This window comes from Gossypium hirsutum, chromosome A09 (assembly GCF_007990345.1).
Source record: "Gossypium hirsutum isolate 1008001.06 chromosome A09, Gossypium_hirsutum_v2.1, whole genome shotgun sequence".
In the NCBI taxonomy this organism is placed as follows: domain Eukaryota; kingdom Viridiplantae; phylum Streptophyta; class Magnoliopsida; order Malvales; family Malvaceae; genus Gossypium; species Gossypium hirsutum.
Window position 1 is genome coordinate 11,857,623 of NC_053432.1, and position 12,220 is coordinate 11,869,842.

The window sequence follows — 12,220 nt, forward strand, 5'->3', positions numbered from 1 at the left end:
TTTTCTTGCTTTCTTCATTTTTCCACTTTTGGTTGTGAGAAAATTTATTACGACAATCCCCCATGATATTATTATAGTCCAATTTACTACATCCACGTTAAAGATTATGTATTTTGAATTTATTACATATTGTTACATTCTCTTTAGGGAATTGTTAGGTTTTGTGGTTAAAAACTTTTGTTCAATCATAAGTAATTTTATTTCATGATATTAGTACCGTAGGAGCACATTTGAATCATGAAAAGTTGAATAAGTTCTCTCTTGCAAGGTTCTCATCAGTAATATTTTTTCACGTAATTTTAATTGAGAACTTAATCTGAATACTGTAGAGTTTATACTCACAGTTCTAAAAAACTTGCAACTTCAGGTGCATCCAACCATAATGAGTTTTAGATAAATTTATCATATTCTATTGCTCATAAATAGATCTTTCATAGTCAAATATTTCACTTTCAACCTATTAATGGGGATGATGACAAAAGAAGATCACAAATATAGTCAAAATCAATTCAATTTATAACAAAAGTAATAAATATAAATCAATAACCCAATCCTCTTTTAATTCATATGAAATATAATATTTTCTTCATTCACAATCTCAATATGATATCTATTATAACGAATATCCTTTAAAACTAATGCATTAACCATCACAAATTTTATACTTTTTAGAAATTGAAATATTAGCTCTTCTAGAGCTTCCAATTAATTTTGTACTGTCAAATATTGGAATAATATTTGTTTGTTTCAATACCAAATAAGATAAATATTTTCTATTTGTAATGATAGAATTCATTACTACATTCTCATATCATTCCTCAAAGAAGATTATTAGAAAGAAAATATTTGGGCATATGCCACTTATGTGGTCAATAATCTTTCATATCACATTGATAACAAATGTTATCTTTAACCTTTGAAAACTTATCTTGAGAACTCTCATTTTTCTCTTATTTATCACTACGTTCCCATTTTTAGTGGTCCATGATTATATCTTTTATTTTTTTTATATTTGCATTCACTTCAGGGAATGCAACAAATCTAGTATGACAAACTTCTAAACCCTTCCATTAATTATTTATTTCATAATCACCATTGCAAACATGCGTGATTTCAAATCAAAATCTATCTATTTATGTTGTAATGATTAGTCTCCAATTATAATAAACATTATATAATAAATAAATCATAGAAAAATATACCTAAGATTCTTTAACATCATTGTTATCACCCTGACTATTATCACGAGCATTATTACAAGTAGTAAACTTTTCTTTTTGTAATAACATTTATAATCTAATAGTAAAAAAATCGTTTAATAAACAAAATCAAAATTTTCAAGTATGATGCTTGAAAGTTCCGATACGCATTGTACCAAATTTCAGTATCACATATATTTTATAAAATATTATGATGCTATAATCAAATATTTATAAATTCAATTTAAAAGATATAATACAATAACTTCAAGCATATTTAATAACAATAATTTAATCATAAAAAATTTTAATCATCCAAATATCATACATACTATAATTTAATAAAAAAATCATAGTTTAAAAGAAACCTTAAAGTAATAATATTTTTCATAAAATAATTTTAACAAAAATCAATCAACAAAGGCGAAAACATACCACGTATATAAATTTCTTTGCATAATTATTACCCATAATGCATAGGCCTCAATTGAAGACTAAAATAACAATAGCTCTAGAAGGCAATCCACAACAGCTTCAGTAGGAAATTTGAGTGATCGGCTATTGCATTGGTTGTTGCTAAGGTTTGGTGAAAGGGACAAAAATTGTGACTTATGGAGAAAAACAATTAACAGAGAATCGTGCTGATAACATGTTATAAAATAAATAGACAGAGAGTAAAGAACAAAGAAAATGGAAGAGCAAAACAGAGCGTATTTTATTGATCAATTGTAATATTTATAAAGTTTCTCCAAAGTCTCTATTTATAGACATAAAAAGTATAAATGAAGTAGAGATCTACTTCTAATGACTATTAAAATTTAAAGTACATCAAAACTTATATTGATCTTGATGAACATCCACGTAATAAGATATTCATAACAGAAATCATTAAATTAAGAATAAATCTATTAAGGTAATATGAAGAGATAAGCTATTCACTAATATCAATATATATTTTTGATGTAATTAAATTTTCAATGTTGCTTTTATTATTTTATAATTAATTATGGTGAACTAATTGTTTTTATTGTCTTTAAATTTTTAGATCTTTTTGGTACAATTACAAAAATAGAGAAAGGTAGAAGAAAAAGTAAGAGTTTGAACTTTAAATGTTAAGGTGCAAGAGTCACAATCACAACCCTAAGAGGATGTTCAAAAGAATCAAAACCTTTGGGAAGTTAAATACGGTGACATTTAAATTTTATAGAAGTATGTACATCATTATTCTTAATGCTTTAAGACAAAGGCGGTAAAAAAGTTTGAAAGAGTCTACTAAAAGAAAAAGTCAATAATAAGATTATTTTATTTAAAACATATTTAACCCTGAAATTTAATAATAAAAATAATTAAATAAAATAACTATGTTTATATACATAATAAGAAATTAACAATGGAATAATATTACAGTATTTTTTATTTAATAATGTCTTAAAATGACTTCTTAAATTTTATAAAAATAAATAAATTAGTTTAAATTAATATTTTGTGAATTAAGTTTTATATAATAAATATTTAACAAGATGAAATATTAAATAATAAATAAAAATGCGTTTATGTACAAATTGAATATAATTGTCCAGCAACACCAATATAAATTAATAATGAATAAGAAAAAGGTTACATCTATTTTGTACTAAATAAAAAATGATAATAATATGTAACTTTATCATTTTTTAAGTGAACAAAAAATATGATAGAAGTTAGAATATTTTAATAACATTTCTTTTATTTCTTAGTAATTTTTAATTACATGTGTTCAGTTTTAAAAAAATAAATCCAATTTAACTTTAAGTATTTGTATAATATTAAATTATTTTGTAATAATGCTATGAATTAATTTTTGATAAGTAGATTAGTGTGAAATAATAAATTGTAAACTAATCATTCAAAATGTTGTATATAATATTTTCTATTTAACATATACAATGATTAAAAAATATTATAAATAAAAACATTTACGAATATAAAAAAAAAATCAACCTGATATCACTAGTAAATGTATATTTTCAATGAAGAAGATGACTAAAGTTTGGACATTGTAATTGTTGAAATTTTTTTTTATTTAAATAATATACAATTACTTATAAAAACGTGACCATTTTCATTAGTGCCAGCAACCCTTTTTAAGATAATTTTAATAATCTCAAAGTGGGTAAGTTTTTAATTAAAGTATTCTTAATATATTCTACAAAATCTAAATGCTGGAATTCTGACGGACGAAATCTATACAATTGATGTTAGCTTTTTCATTAAAATTGATAGATAATATACAATCCTTCTCGATGCCCCACAAACTTTATTGGCGGGTGACATAACGTCAAATCTCCCCATGGAAAAAGTTTTTTTTTTTTAATTTTAATGAAAAAGCTAACATCAATTATATAGGAGTGATATGATGTAGGGCAGGGTTTGAGACTAAACAAAAATGAGTTGTAGTTTTCTATTAATGTTTTTTACTTAAAATGCAAGAAATAGGGTATGATCATAAGGGACAATGGAAGTAAACACTTCTAGTAAAACTACTATAAACAATAGAAAATAGGAAACAAGAAATTATTTACGTTGTTGAATTTACCTATCTCTCTAGAGTATCACGCCTCAAAATATAAGGATTTAATCGTAATAAATAAATAAATAAATGAATTAGGTTTGATGGTTAAGTAATTAGTTTAACCATTCTAAAAGTCCTAGGTTCAAACCTCATTCTTCCCATTTTCTTAAATTTTATTTTTAGCAATCTAGAATAAAAACCACAACTAAAATATATACAGTTGGGAATAGAGATTACGTAAGAATGAGCAACAGGCTTACTGTTTAAGAGCTAACTTCCCTCCCTTGTGATCCCAAATTTGAACCCTTCCTTCCCTTTTTATTTCATAATTTCGGCAAAAAAAAACCCAAAATATACATATATATGATTAAGCGTCTAAAATAAATAAGAAATAAGCCTTAGGCTTAATGGTTATGCTTGTATTTCTCCTTTGTTGTCTTAGGTTCAAGCCTTTCCCTTCCATTTTCTTTTGAAATTCAACCAGCTTTGGGAAAATTGCAAGTGACGACCACCCTAGGAAATTAACAAATTCTTTCTTAATTAGAATTCATATATTTCTATTTCTCAAAATTTCAATAGAATTAGAATTCCACCATCTTTTTCTCTTCTTTTCCAAATTAGATTTTCATATTTCCCTTTTCAAATCCTAATAGAATTTGCTCTCCATCTTCCTATTTATTCTCTTTTTATTTTCTTTCCCTTCCTATACATCATATTTTTCATCTTTTTGATGTTGAATAATTTTCTTTTCCATATCAAATCAATCCCCAATTAATCGTTTTCTACCGGCTATTGAATTCATCGTCAATAGCCTTCTTATTTTCATCAAATTTCGATAAGTGCATTTGTTTTGATAAATAGAAATCGTAAACTCTACAATATCACCGATCCATGCTAATCTTTCAATTCAATTACTCTATTTTTTGGTTCTTGATAAATCTTGAAATCAATCATTAGCTTGTGTATAAATGTCATTTGAATGACTTGATTTAGGTGAATTAGATTAGAATCAGGTGTGAGGAACGTCAATCGGTCTCCCAATGAATGTGTTCTTTTACAAGTGAATTGGGACAAACCGTGTCTAGGATTAGGGCCACACGGTCTCCCACATGGGTGTGTGGACCACTCGATCCGTCACATGTTCATGTACCTTGCAAACCTTAGGCTAGCTCGAATCTCACACAACCAAAAACCTTTCACATGACCTAACACATGATCGTGCCTTTTCTGTAGGTTAATTTTGCAGTTACCATACGGCTACATCCTAGATAAATGGCTGTGTAACCTCTCCATACGACCAATAGCATCTCACACGGCTTAGCCACACGGTCGTGTGACTCTTGAATTGTTTTTAGAGTTTTTATTTCCTCAATTAAGTCATTGATATTGTGTTATTCTGGAATTTTTGATTTACTTACTGGTTGAAGTGTTATGGCTATATCGTATGTGAAGTGTATATTACATGCTACTGTCATCGTGAAACAGATAATTTGTTAGTGTTAATATTCTCACCACCCTATTGAATACATGTTCAAGCATGATTACTACTAGTGTTGATTTATCCTATTATAAAGCATGTCATACTGCATTGCATGGGGTGGGATGATATGTATGGAGGAAGAGCCACTACAGCAAAATAGGTTTTTAGCGGCAGTTTTAACGGCGTTTGGATAAAAAAATGCTACTACAGATCAAGTATTAGCGGTGTTTTTCAAAAAGCGTCGCTGTAGATTGAGCATTAGCGGCGCTTTTTGAAAATTGCCTCTATAGATTGAGCATTAGTGGAGCTTTTCAAAAAATGCCGCTATAGATCGAGTATTAGCGGCGCTTTTTTAAAAAAAGCCGCAAAAAAATTAAGCACAACGTCGTCGTTTTATGTTGAGCTTTAGTGGCATTAGCGGCGCTTTTAGAAAAACACTGCTATAGATCGAGCATTAGCGGTGCTTTTTGAAAAACATCGCTATAGATCGAGCATTACCGGCATTTTTTAAAAAACGCCGCTATAGGCCGACCATTAGCGGCGCTTTTCACAAAACGCCGCAAAAAAAATTAAGCACAGCGCTGTCATTTTATGTTGAGCTTTAGTGGCATTAACAGCGCTTTTTGAAAAATGCCGCTATAGATCGAGCATTAGCGGCGCTTTGAAAAAAACGCCGCTATAGGCCAATCATTAGCGGTGCTTTTTGAAAAACGCCACAGAAAAATTAAGCACAACGCCATCATTTTATGTTGAGCTTTAGTGCATTTAGCAGTGCTTTTTGAAAAACGCCGCTATAGATCGAGCTTTAGTGGCACTTTATCACGCCGCAAAAAACATTTTATTCTATTTATTATTTAACTGGTTTATTTATATTAATTAAAATACAATTTATTTTTAATTGAATATTTAAATTTTTCAAAAAGAATAATGACACGTAGAAAAAATTTGAAAGTAAAAACATAGAAAAATATTTGTTAAAAATGAAAAAAATTAAAATACTATTATTTAAAATAATTTTAAAGTTTTTTGGGTATATGATTGATTGTTTTTTAATTTATATATTAAATAATTTCTAGTATATGGTTTAGGATTTAAGCTTTAAGAGTTACTATTTTAAGGTTATGGATTATGGGTTTTATGGTTTATGGTTTGAGGGTTGAGGTTTAAGTTTTTAGGGTTAAGAGTTAGGGGTTTAGGGGTTAGGGTTTATGTTTCATGATTTAGGGTTTATGGAATAGGGGTTAGGGGTATAGGATTTAGATTAATTAGTGTTTTTAATTTATATATTAAATAATTTCTTATATATTTATAAAAGAGATAATATTAATTTCAATATACTAAAATTATGATTATCGTTTAAATTATTTAAGAGATAATAGATAAGATTTATATATATTAAATGGTTTAGGATTTAAGTTTTACTTGAGATTTGTTAAATGATGAAATTTTATACAATCAATTAATGCTTTTATATTTAAAAATATTTAATCTAAACCATTTCATATGTATGTTAAAAGTGAAAACAATTAAAATACTATTATTTAAAATAATTTTAAAGTTTGTTTTTTGGGTATTTGACTGATTGTTTTGAATTTTACATATTAAATAGTTTCTTATATAATTGTAAAAGAGATAATACTAATTTTAATATATTAAAATTATCAATATAGTTTAAATTATTTAAGAGATAATAGATAAATTTTATATATATTAAAATTAAAAAAATTGCTAAGCCATGCATCTTTAGAGATACAAAATTAATTAGTAAATTGAAAAAGTTATTTAAATTTTCTAAAATATTAAAAGAATATATAATTACAAAAGATAATTTTTTTAAAAATCTTTTTTGTTTTTTTCATATTTTGAAATTTTTTATTTTTGTTTTTGTTTTCTTAAATAAAAAATTATATAAAAATTTTAAATTTTATCTAATTCTTTTAAATATTACTTAAATTTTTAAAAAATATTTATTTAAAATTGATATAAAAGATATAATAATTCAATATAAAAATTGTAAAAAAGTCAAGCATTAGCGGTATTTATGATAAAAACACCACAAAAGGCAAGTAATAGCAGCGTTTATGATAAAAACGCCACAAAAAATCAAGTTATTTTGGAGAAAACAGTGTATTTTTGGTATAAGCGCTACTAGTTTTTAGTTTTGATTGAAATGATGTCGTTTTATTTCTCTCCCCCCAATTTCCTCTTTTTTCCCGATTTCCCCTTTTTTTTCAACCAATCTCAGCCTGTTCTTCTATTTCTCTCCCCTGATTTCGTCCTTGAACAAATTATTTCCTCTTCAAACCCTAGATCTGGGGTTTTATTTTATCTTCTCCCTCTCTATTTTCCCCTCCCTTTTCAAAATTTTCATTTTTTGCCCTATTTTATTGTTTTTCGACTTATCAAAATCACAAGTGCAAAAAAGAAAATCTCATCTTTTCTTGAATCTCAGAGGTACAGATTCTTCTACATTTCTGTTTCTTTCTCCTATAGTATTTCAAAAACCCAACTATGAATTCGTTATTATTTTAGTTTTTGAAATAAAGCTTGATTCTTTTTTGTTTCATTTTATTGGTTGATTAGAATGGGGGAATTAAAGGACAACGACGCCTACGAGGAAGAGTTTCTCGACTACGAAGAAGAAGATGAAAAAGCCCCTGACTCTGCCTTCACTAAGGCTGCTGATTCTGCTAAGAAGTTAGTCATTTTAATTTATACATTTTTTAAGGAAAACAATCATTCTAATTTATACATTTTTTTAAGGAAAACAATGTTCTAATATAATCTGCAAGTATTAGTGTAAAGCAATTTGATTTTAATTTGTTTCATTTCTTTTTTATGTGGTGTAAGTGGTATGTTCGAATTCACAGTTCGGGATTCAGTGACTTTCTGCTGAAACCGGAGCTACTTCAATCTATTGTGGATTCTGGTTTTGAACATCCTTCCGAAGGCAAAGTTTTAAACTCATGTCTAATTTTAACATTCGTGAATTCCATGAATTAAGTCATTTTGTTTTTCTTGCTTTTAGTGACTTATAATGGTGGGCACTGGGCAGTATACAAGTTTGGTGCTTTATTCTTTTGATTTACTATTTTGGATGAAGCATTTGTTGTTACAGGATATGCTTTGTAGTAATCTTTGAAATACTTTGCCTTGAAATTATATTTTCTCAACTTAATTTATCTAGGCATGAAAGTCTTCAAAATTATCATAGCTTTTCTTTTCTATTGATTCAAACTGTTCATTTAAACTCTTTTATTATATATTAGTAGTAAATCAAATACGGTAATGATTATAGCTTCTTTTTCTTTAAAGTATGAAGAATGATGCATTTTTGGACTTTGATCAATAGGTGTACTTAATCATTCTTTGCAAATCACAACTGTATGCCTTACTTTTACATGTAACCCTTGCCAATCCTCCCAACAAGAGCAAAACGAAGAGGAGAAAAAAGAAATAGGAAATCATACTTGTTTTGAGTGTATAAAAGTGGTCTTCTACTGTCTCTATGCTAATGCAGTCGCTATATTCTTTTGTTTTGGGTTTCTCGAGTTCCACTTTTAATCTGTCCTGAATTTGTTAAGTGCAATTATCATATTCTAATTACATATTATTGGGAAATAAATTTTTGTGGATGGTGAGAATTGGAGGTGGAGTCTTCCCTGTAATCAAAGAACCTAATTACCTCGTTAATGGTGAATATCGTGTTGATAAAGGCGCTACTCCTAAAATGGTAAGTGGTGTTTAGAAGTTGTTTACTCCCATCACTAATTAGATTCTGAATGTTTTGAATTGTTTTAGGGAGCCCAGGCTCCTCCTATTCCTGGATCTACTCAAACCTCCAAGAATGTTTGGAATGCGACAACCACCTACGAAGATTGACCCTAATCAAATTCCAAGGCCCATTTCAAGTTCCTCACCAATCGTGTATGAAACTCGCCAAGGCAACTCAGCAAATCCTCCTCCGGTAAAAGGTCTGATCATTTTAGAAGAACAGAAAGAAAATTACTTAATTCACTCAAGAATTTGCTATTCCTTTTGATCTTCATTTAACTTAGGCCCATTGTTCTGGATCTCTTTGCTATGTTGTCATTGCATGTATACATAATGCAATCACAGCTTTGACATATAACTGAATTTTGAATTTTGTTTCTTCTCTTGATCACTTGTAATCTTTTGAAGCCTGCTACTAGTGATTACATTGTCAGAGACACTAGGAATTGTGCTCCTTGTTATATGAGATGCACCACCAATCAGGTCATAACAAGCAATATAAATTAATTGTGGCTTTTTTGGTACTCTTTTATATACTTTGATTAAGTTTGCACTGGAGTTTCACCACCAGTAATCTGTCGGGTTCTTAAATGGATTTTGTAATTTGATCTGCTTATCATATTTTGAATATTTCTTACTATAGGTTGTGATTTTAGGGAAAGTGGTCCTGTTCAGTGTTCCCATTGCAAAGGTTACATAAATCCTTTCATGAAGTTCATTGATCAGGAAAGGAAGTTTATCTGCAATTTATGTGGTCAGTATTAATCAGCTTTGTGTGCTCATCTCGTATATTTTGCAGTATCTTGTGTATTTTAACTTATTCTTATATTCATACCAGTCTGTTGCAAATATAAGGATTAGTGATACCTAAATTATAGATTTTGTAGCTAGCAATTGTAATTTTCTTGTTTCTTTTTGGATAAAAAAAAGAAGGGCATCTCCTTCACCATCGTGTGAAGAAGGGGATTAAAAATGTTGAATTCTATGTTCATCCACAAGTTGCTTGTTGGAAAGTAATCCCATGAATAGCAAAAGATGATTTTTGTTAATTTACTTCAGATATGGGAGCAGCGGCAAGTTTTGACTTTGATTTTAGGGGTTAGAAGATTAAGGCTTTTAAAAAGTGTTATTTAGAAATTTGATGATTTTAGTATTGTTATTAAAAAGTATTCTGAAAATTTAAAATATTTATTTTATACATGACGGTATAAAGTAAAAGTAAGTTAATTTTATTTTTAATAAGTAAGATAAGTTAATTTTATTTTTAAAAAGTAAGATAATTTAAATGATATTCAAAATGTTTAATAGTATGATATATGAAATATTAATTTAAATGTAAGTATTAATTTAAATATAATTATTTAATTTGATATAAACATATTTGTTGAGAGTTTCAATCAATAATGAAGACGATTGTGAATGCTGTCTTTTTTTCTAAATTAATTTTATTAGGGAAAATGGCCTATATGTACAGAGCAAACATATAGTCTGACTTCTAGTTCTAACCTCTTTAATGATGTCTTGTATAGATTGATTGAGATCCTACCTCCCAATGTGCTACTATTAATTAATTTGTAAAGAATTTTAGTACAGATTGGTGTGATACGCTTAATTTACATCTGGGGCCAACGTTAACACTCAAAGGACTAGCCATCTCAAAGGATTATACCTAAATTTTAACTTTAAATATTCATACCAGTCTGTTACATCCTTCTTTGTTTCTGCTCTCTGATTGTGTTGCTGTAATTATTTTAAATATATTAATTAATATATGAGAATTTTTTCTTATACCAGTTGGAGTTTCTTAATTATTAATTTACTATGATGTTATATTTAAGGCCTCTCGAGTATTTTGTACTGACTTGGTTTTTTTTTTTTGTTTCGAGGATTCAGTGCCCCTAGAATTTAGAACTATTGCTTGAAAACATCCCAACAATGTTTCAGAGTAGTACAACTGCTAAGTCATGTTTTGCTGCTGCAATCAAGGTAAGCCATTACAAGGTTATACCTTCATAATCTGTTTGAGGTGTTGACTGTATGTAACTTGGTTACTCGAAGAAAATTGAGGTTAAGATATTGATACATCAATCCTTATCTTAAACAATTTGTATGTAGTTTTCATATGTAGTTTATTTGAGTGTTGGAGTTTTTGGACTGCTTTCTCAAAATTTTTATTGAGTAGAAGTTTTCTAGGAGAATTTGACATGGTCCTGAAATTCAATTTATAATTTGTTGCTATATAATTTGATATTTGATATTTGAATGTTATTTTGGTCCTGAAATTCGGTTTGTTGGTTAACCATAAAAAATTCAGTTTGGTTAACAGAAGACATTTTAAGAAAATTTGATATTTGAATGTTATTTTGGTTATTAGTTAGGATTAGTCCTATTAAGTTTTTATACCTTCATTTTATTTGTTTTGAACTTTAAGTATGTTTTAATTTAACATCTGATCGTGATTAATATCTTCATTGTATTGTGCTTCTAGATTTTGATTTGTTCTGATATTTTGGTTGGATATATAGAATTATCCATTGAAAAATGTTGAAGGTTAATTTTGTTTCGTTAATGAAAACCAAGCAAATTAACCGAAATATTAAGCTGTACTCTATTTTCCTGCAATTTTATAGCTAATGGATTTGGGTTTCACGTTACATTATTTTGTATGTTGTAGGTACATATTATGCACAGCCTTTTCAACGACTTCTACATTAACAGACTGGAGTAGTGTACAAAAATCCTTTAGACACTTGCAGACTATTCAAATCTATAATATTTTTTCCCCTCTGTTTGTAGGTTCATTGGCATCTTGTCCTGATGACAGTGTAGTTTATGAAGCTTTAAACTTTGCATTGTCCTTCGAGGTATTAGAATTCCTAGTTCAAAACTTAGCAATGTCTTTTATAAAAGACCAAATTTCCAATTTTCAATGTTGTTTAGGTTCGCAAACAAGATGCTGTATTTGGACTTGCTGTTAGTAAAAGACTTGCTGTATTTTATTTATATCTTTATATTTAATCTAATTCTTATTATTTATTTTAGTTTTGATTCTATATTTTTATTTTTATTTTAATATTTAAGATAACTTAGAGTTCTAACTTTTAGATTTTAATTGTGTTATTAATTTATTATTTTAAATTCTAAATTTAAATTCACCAATTTTAATATTTAGTTTTAAAGTTAAAATTTTCATAGAAAATTTAATTTAAATATTAT

General features: G+C 27.7%; 1 protein-coding gene across 38 annotated transcripts; it reads left to right on the forward strand.

The window, feature by feature from the left end:
- The first annotated feature begins 7,349 nt into the window (after positions 1-7,349).
- Positions 7,350-12,007, forward strand: LOC107888715 (protein transport protein SEC24-1). Of its 38 annotated transcripts, none has more exons than XR_005901599.1 (8): positions 7,350-7,684; positions 7,814-7,927; positions 8,081-8,963; positions 9,032-9,204; positions 9,413-9,487; positions 9,648-9,758; positions 10,891-10,990; positions 11,679-12,007. XR_005901599.1 is itself a non-coding variant. In XM_016812901.2 (7 exons), exons 1-5 carry the CDS (start codon positions 7,401-7,403, stop codon positions 9,702-9,704), a joined length of 696 nt encoding a protein of 231 aa, XP_016668390.2. In that variant the 5' UTR covers positions 7,350-7,400; the 3' UTR covers positions 9,705-9,758; positions 10,891-10,990; positions 11,801-12,007. The 38 variants fall into 38 exon arrangements, 16 of the variants coding, with proteins under 16 accessions (XP_016668390.2, XP_016668389.2, XP_016668388.2 ...); XR_001681464.2 differs by having other exon boundaries at positions 10,898-10,990; positions 11,801-12,007; XR_005901595.1 differs by having other exon boundaries at positions 7,814-8,963; positions 10,898-10,990.
- Positions 12,008-12,220: the final 213 nt, after the last annotated feature.

Bases quoted from the DNA above. Each gene is read 5' to 3' on its own strand.
- LOC107888715 (XM_016812896.2), top strand. From the start codon at position 7,401: ATGATGTCGTTTTATTTCTCTCCCCCCAATTTCCTCTTTTTTCCCGAT. The intron at 7,685-7,813 runs GTACAGATTCTT...TTGGTTGATTAG, and splicing joins TCTTTTCTTGAATCTCAGAG to AATGGGGGAATTAAAGGACA. The intron at 9,759-10,897 runs GTCAGTATTAAT...TCGAGGATTCAG, and splicing joins GTTTATCTGCAATTTATGTG to TGCCCCTAGAATTTAGAACT.